Here is a 7,621-nt window from a genome sequence, read left to right as displayed (position 1 = left end):
ATGGCTAAATTAGGGTTAGAGTGCGGGTTTTTGATGTTTGTCTCTTTCTTACTGTTTATTCATTGTCACATGCTGTTTTTATTTTGTTTTTTAATTATGTAAAGCACCTTGAAATGCCTTGCTGCTGAAATGTGCTATACAAATAAAATTTGATTGATTGATTGATTTTAAAACTCAGAACAGATTTTAGACAAAGCTTTCAGTCAAACAATGTTTAAAAAATCCTCAGTGCTGAATCAGCATCTACAGAAGTCATCGAAGTAACTAAAATGGTTTAAAATTAAATCGGTGCAAAATAGTGTTTTAAACTTTCCATTCTTCTTGGTTTTTGTTTTTATTCAAAAACAAAATAGCGCTTTATTGCCATCCATCGCACTGCTGGAACGGGAGCAACGTCTTGAAAGTAGAGGAGAGAAACAAATTAAAGTATTGATTTTAAAAATTACCAATGTTGGTATCGATAGTTGGATCGATCTGCACATCACTAGAACAAACTCTGCACTTCTAACGGCATTTACTGAATTAAATCTTAACCCAGTGAGATCCAGTAAACATTTGACCACTCGGGGAATTATATTTTTGTGCAAATAAAAAAGTAGACGTTGTGTTAAAGAGACTGTACTTTTATCAGATCACTGGAAGAGAATCCAAAGCAAATGTTGTAAGAAACCGAAATGTCCAAAAAGCAGCAATCTTCAGGCGGAAGGGCATTAAACACAAACATGAATCTGCTGTTCCCATCCCCTGGATTAGCTCAGAAACACTGAAACCTGCTGTAGGTTTAACTACAAATGAAGCTCTAGAAAAAATATCTAGAGATGCTGAATTTGAGCACTATTTATTGATCCTGGGTTTAGTTCTAAATGTGTGGACCAGTCAGTTGTGTTGGACACACCTCGGGGAAACAAGAAGACAAGACTTTAGTTTTCAATTGGATAGTCTTGCCTTTGATTCCCGCTCATGCTGAATGATGCACAGTGTGTGGGGAAAGTCGGGCCACATTCTGCAGGTGTTGCAACAGGATAAAAACCGTCCGTCTCCTCAGGTCCCAGCAGCTAGAAGACGCGGTGGTAAACATGCTCTTCAGTCGTGTTGCAACAAACAAAACATTTAATTCAAAGCCAGGATTTAAAGATTACACTTTGCCATGTTGCAAATTTTTTTGAGAGCGGCTCTTAATAACGGGAATTTGACAGCAGCCCTGCATGCTCAGGTTACACTGAGGAAGTTTACTGTAAATTAAGAGTCCACTTTCCTTGTTTTCACACGCAAATCTTCAACTTTTCTTCATCAAAACTATAACCTCGCATAAAATAATTCAAACAGGCTGTGCTTCAGTTTAGGACATTTGATCATGAGGGAAAAAAATGTAGTTTTAAACATGTTTGTTTGTTTTTATATCTAAAAATATCAGATTGTAACTGCCAACCATGTCACAGAGTCGGACACTAAATTAGCTCTATAGAAGCCAACTAACAGAGTGTTTGTCAATAAAAAAAGTCAATAATTTCATCCTATTGGATCATTTATTTTTCTCTGTAGATTAAGCCGTTTCTTACTGGGCGGTGGTTTTAGGTGGATTCTGTTCTCTTGGAGAAAGTAGATTAGTTGTGTTTTTTCCTCACTTCCTGTCTCTTTGCTAACGACCCACAAGCAGAGGCGTAGATTGGACGCGCATGTACAGTATTTTTATTGTTTTCCCATGATGCACATCTCCTGGGAACTTTGCGGGCCCAGTTGTCGCGCTCATCCATGTCTCATGATTCCTGTTTTTTGGCTAATCATGTGACACGCGATGCCTTTAATAGTAGAGTAATTGGCCTCATGCTGGGCCTAATTAACCACTTAAAGTGTTTGTGGTTCCAGTCTGCCTGGATGGATGTGCTGGCTTGTTTTTTGTGTTCATCTGTTTTAATTTGAGGATATCATTAAACATATTGGCTGATCTGTGGTGTCAGTTTTAGAATTTGAACCTTAACCCCCTTCCAGTATGTGAACTATGATAGCTATTTCCTGAAACGTCAAACACTTAATGAGACGGCTCTAGAGGACTCTGTTAGTTTTAGGTTTAGAGTGAACGTCCCAGGTGGAGTAGGTTTAAAAGGATTTGTGCCTCCATGCTGCTGTGTTGCGTTTGACCCGTTTGCGTTGCGCTCGACAACTTCCTGTATGTTGAGTCGCTGTGAGGGCGTCACGTCTGAGCTGAACTTGTGTCTGGAGAAAGGGGTGAGGTGGAGCCACGCTTGGATCAGAGCTGGTTCTGTTCGTCATCAGCGGGTCCAGCTGCTGAGAGGCAAAACACCTTTTTTTGAAACTTTCAGAAAGAGATGGCAGGGTGTACGTCTACAACCAGCTTAACCTTTGAAGTCAATCCAATCCAAGATGGCCGAGCTCCAAACGGATCACGCAACATTAAGATTTGACCAAAAATGGCGACAGCTCAGTCATTTCTCAGTATAAGATGATCCATGGCTACATTCACACTGCAGGCAAACGGGGCTCAAATCCAATCTTTTTTGCCCACATGCAGGCTAAATCTGATTTATTTACTTATTTTCAAATCTGACCCAGGTCACTTTCACGTGTGGCACTGAATCAGATTCATATCTGATGATTTTCAAAGCCTCAGTCTGAACGGTCACGTCTCGTTTCATCGGATTTTCACATCATTGAAGTCGGGTTATGCGGATCGGTCCAAACATTGATATTATCGATACCAACATCATTCAGTTTAAAGCTTCATGTCTGCAGCTCCAGAATAGGAGTCCGGTTGTCTTTAAACCTTTCAGATGACTGAGAATCTACACCTGCTCATGAGAGTAACGTTGGCGTTGGATCAAATCCACACCAGCTTGAAGGCATCGATGCTTGACTTTGTTTCTACTTTCTGACTTTGGCTGCTGTTTCCAGACGTGCAGTTCTTTACGGGAGTAGGCAGGAAGCAGGAAGATCAAAGTAAACAGTGGCCGAAACAAGCATGGCAGACAATAATTCAGTCTGAACAACACCTTCAGAGTTGATACACACACGTTGCGTGCTGTGTGTGCCGTCATGTCTGATGGCGGTCGCATTCAAGTTATAATGTGAACAGCCACATCCAAAAAAAAAAAATCAGAACTGAGCCTTAAGGCCTGCAGTGTGAATGCAGCCTTGGTTTTAAAAGGTGGCGGGTGATAGGCATTCCTTCAAACAATCTGATTCCTTTAAGGTGTTAGAATTTATTTCACCTAAACTATTTATTGTGTGTTTGTTACTTGGAATAATTTAGGTTGTTGAAGGTTTAAAATGTGTTGTTTTCCCTCGCAGACGTAGGTGTTAAAGGAATTTGTCCCTCTGGTGTTCAGGTTTTGCCACCAGGCGCCTCTGCTTGTCTCAGAGTGTTTCCTGGAAAAGATCAGCACAGACTCGCTCGTCTGGCTCCTTCAGAAAAGACATATTAATCTAAGCAACATGATTCACGTTCTGAGACTTTTCTTTGTTTTAATTTGAAGCAATTGAGCTGATGTTTATACATTTTTATGTTTTTTAGTGTTGAGTTTCTCCAGCTATGATTCTGGCTGTAGTTAATGTCTGATATGACTCTTTTAAAATAACTTCAAGGCGTATATTTACCTTTCATTCCTGCTGGGGTTAGTCATCACACAGGGATCCTGTTCATTACTGAGGTCATGGTTGTTTTAAACCACCTGAAGTCTCATTTTTAACCTCCTTTCCCAAACCTCTGTGTCATTAGATAGATAATTTTAATTGTTTCCTTGGTGACTTCAGCAGGTGTTTGCTGCTTTCTGTTGAAACAGATTTAATATAAAACACTTTCTGTTGCGCTTGGAGAGTTAAAAGCGCGTTTAAATTTAAACTTTGATAGATTGAGAAACAATTCTTGCGTTTTTTTTTTTTAATTATTATTCTTTGTACAGCAAGGAAGTTTTCTAGTTGGAAAACTGTCCCTGGGTTTAGCTGACCAGAACACACACATACACACACACAGTGGTGTGTTTTAACCACACACAGCTCCCAGCTTTCGGCATCCTCTGACATCACTGCTGCTCCCCATTGGACTGGCCACCCTGGATTAGTGCTTTGCTGTAATCTGGGACACTGCAGATTATTCTTTTCATCTAATGCACCTCCTACATGCACACACACACATCATGTGACCCTCTCACACAAATGGAGCCGTCTCCGTTTCCTCCTTGGCTGACGAGCTGAGTGATGGAGAGCGTGAGGGGAAACAGTGTTGAACTCAGAGAGACGTGCAGTAGCCCCGCCATGCCAACAGTGGCAAGCGCCAGACAACCGTTGGCGCAGACGGACGGACCCAGTATTGACCTTTGGGATTATAGTGGCGAGGAAGAGGGGATGTGTGCGTTGTGCAGCAGCTGCTTGAGAGGACAGGTAACTTATTAACAGCCTCCAAGGAGCCGAGCGTTTATGACACCGTGGCCTGCTGCAGACACGAGTAAGAAAAATGTGGCGTTGCTTTGTTTCACTTTGACCTTTTGACTACTTGACAGGCAGTATAAGATCAGCATAAGTTCATCCTCATCACATACTCAGCAAGAGTCCAGGGTGCTGTAAACACGGAGGCGCAGTGACGACCAGCACGCGGCTGAATCACATGCAGGCTATCAGCTCTCGGCTGGCTTTGCTTTGGTAGTGGCGGCTTTCTGTCTGACCGTCAGCACCCAGTAAACATGGAGCCACTGGACGAGTACCACTCTCCGTTTGACTTCGAGCAGGGAGTCAACACCAGCTACCTCTACCTGTCCCCGGCTAACAGCGACACGCCGCCCAGCTCGCCAGCCGACGAAACCAGAGGTAATCGCAAGAAGGAGAGGGAGAGGCTGAGCGGAGGGTGTGTGTATGTGTGTGTGTGTGTCAGAGACGACGACAAAACCTGGGTTTGGTTCGTTGGACGTGAAGAATTTGGGGGAACAAGTTTGGAGTTGTTTTGTTTTCATGCTAAAGTTATATAAATGTGTACAAATGCTGTTTTGCTTTGGTGCTCTTTCTGTGGCCTGATCTTAATCTGGGAGATTCTTGGACACTTTTTAAGGCGTAGTATTTTCAGTAACCCGTGCAGAAGTATATGTAAATGGGAGTTTTGAAGTTTAGTTAAAACGCCTGGTTTTTGTTTAACTTTTTCCTCTTCACGTAGCTCATTTGATTCAGATTCTGTCCTCTGAATCTGCTTCTTCTTGTTGTATGGAAGAGGTAGATGGAAGTACCAGGTCGGTTTTGGGCCTGATAGGAGTGATGAGGAGCAACGAGGAAGGAGTTTATCTCAGGAATGGAGGGAATAGTGTCTTCTGTTGGCAGAAGCTGCTAAAGTTGATCCCGATCAAAGTTAATTGTGTCATTTCTTTACAGATGACAACATAACTGGGGAGGAAATCCCTACAGTTTAAGCTCAGTCTGGTGTTGATCATATCCATTAAATTAACTTCCTTCCTTCATTTATTCATTCATTCATTCATTCATTCATGTAGGGCTGTATTCTGACCCTGTTATGGTTGAGGTATGAGTCGTCTTAAAGGGAGTCAAGGCTCCGCCCCCTCTGTTTCTGTTGCATACAGCGACCTGTAAAAGGTGCGGAGCGTGATGTTCTTCACCGAGTCTTTACCCGGACAGTTTGTGGACTTTGCATCCGTCAGCCAGGCATAAACGTCCCACAGCATCTCTGAACACATGAATACATTTCTGTCTTACCTGCTGCTGAAGCCGAGCCTCGGTTTACCTCCTGTTGACACCAACTCAGAGCGTGCTCTGAATAAAACCGCTCTGTAATCGTCCCTGTGTTTTTCTCCACATGCTGATTATTAGTAACGCTGTTTTTTGATAAACGCTGCACTTCATTTAGAGCGGATTCATCGAGCTTTATTGCAGTGAAACTTACCGTCTCCAGGACAGGTGATGAGCTCCGGAGAACATCTGTGTGCTGCGTCGGTGCTAACAGGACAGACTGCAGTTCACGCTCCTTTAACACGTGCTTTCAGCTGAGCTACCAACAAATTATGAGCCAATTATTGTTGCGATAACTTCCTGACAGGTCGTAGCTTAGAGCTCCAGACAGACCTTTTTATTTTTTTTCCCTTTCTCATGCAGGAACAAGTTGAGACACCGGAGCCTTTCTTAGAAGTTTAGAGGGTTTTTTGTTTTTTACTAGAAGTGTTTGGAAAAGGTTGCAGGGCCTTTTCAGATTTGATCTGGCTGCATGCAGCTGAAAACTTTTTTTGTTGTTATTTTTCTTTAAGGAACAAGAAAAAAAGTCTCTTGTGCTTAAAAAAAACGTGGAGGCCAAAACCGTTTGAACTTCTCTCTGGTTGCAGCAGAAGAAACCACTAACTGTGTGATGTTTTTATGGATTTCTCACCAGATCATATGAGGGTTTTGTTTCTTTGTACATTCTGTCCTTCATGCATTTGTTTTCTAACAAACTTCCATCACAAGTTTTAAACTGGTCTTTCAAACTTGTGATGGAAAGTTTGATCTTTCAGCTTTTTCCTCCTACAAACAGTCACTTCATATTTGCTCCTTTTCTAATTTCCTGATCTCTAAAGTGTCCGTGTGGAGACACAGAGAAACACTTCATCTACATCATGCATTTTATTCTTTTCTAACACTAGGATTGTACCGGCCCGGGTGACGTCCTGCATCGTCCTTGGATTTCTCAGGTCATTGTTTGCCTTCATCAGAATGAGAAAGTAGTTACCAAACATTAGTAAAAAACTGTTTTAACTTTCCTTTTTTTACACAGAGGAAGAGATTATTAATGGTATCAAAATGTGTTTAGTAATATTTTTAAAGGTTCCTGTTTTGGTAAAATTTAAGCTTTAACAGACTTAAACGTTATTTAAATTCCTTCCATTGGTCGTTCTGTTGTTTCCATTCCTGTTTTCTTCTTTTCTTTTAGGCATCGAGCTCTTTATCTGGGACGTTGGGGGCCTTTTTTAAGACTTAAAACCCAAATTTAAGGCCAATGTACGACTCTCTTTGCCTCAACTCGGCTCTGCTTGGTTCTGCGCGGCCGGGTGATTTTCCATAAAACTGAAATTTGCCACCAATGGATAAATTAATGAAATAAAGTCATAAAACACTTACTATTCTCTGCCACGGTTTCCAAAAATGCAGAGTCGAGGTCGCCTTCCCTCCGCCAGTCGAAGCCCATTTGGTCCTGAAACATCTGCACCTCCTCAAATCAGTGTTGCCATTTTAATGGGTATATTATATATTTTTTCAAAAAGTAAATAACATAATGAATGCTGTGGTTGAGAGGTTTATAAAAAAAAAAAAAGTGGGTTTCTTGTGAAGGAGACCCTCTCGTGGTTGACGTTCTGATTGGTTCTGACCAATCAGTGGCCCCGCAGTCTGCTGACGCCAAACCTTCAGCTCGACTCGCTCGTGAGGAACCCCGGGCCGAGGAGGTTCTAAGAAGCGAGCTGAAAGTGGGCGGGGCCACCCAATGGTTGAGGTCGTGGAAAAGGACCCCAAGTTGTTGGACCAACCAGAGGGAGTAATCTCAGAAATGATGATGTCATTTCCTTGTGGCAGATCTGTTAGAATTCCTTGTTTAGTCGAAGCGAGCTCACCCTGAGGGGTTTGGTGCTCAATCAATATGTCC

At 42.2% G+C, this 7,621-nt stretch overlaps 1 protein-coding gene across 3 annotated transcripts in view; it reads left to right on the top strand.

Annotated features, from left to right (window-relative positions):
- Window positions 1–7,621, top strand: part of tpd52 (tumor protein D52) — a 20,918-nt gene that overhangs the window by 6,214 nt on the left and 7,083 nt on the right. For 2 of the 3 annotated variants that reach the window (XM_017425564.3, XM_017425539.3), the window contains exon 2: window positions 4,515–4,818. The exons of the other annotated variant lie outside the window; for it this stretch is intronic. In XM_017425564.3, the coding sequence (XP_017281053.1) occupies window positions 4,695–4,818 (124 nt within the window). In that variant the 5' untranslated portion in view covers window positions 4,515–4,694. The remainder of the gene's footprint in view (window positions 1–4,514; window positions 4,819–7,621) is intronic. 3 annotated transcript variants of the gene reach the window in all.

This window comes from Kryptolebias marmoratus, linkage group LG5, assembly GCF_001649575.2.
Source record: "Kryptolebias marmoratus isolate JLee-2015 linkage group LG5, ASM164957v2, whole genome shotgun sequence".
In the NCBI taxonomy this organism is placed as follows: domain Eukaryota; kingdom Metazoa; phylum Chordata; class Actinopteri; order Cyprinodontiformes; family Rivulidae; genus Kryptolebias; species Kryptolebias marmoratus.
The sequence above is the reverse complement of the archived record's forward strand: the minus strand, read 5'-3'. Positions and strand labels throughout refer to the sequence as shown.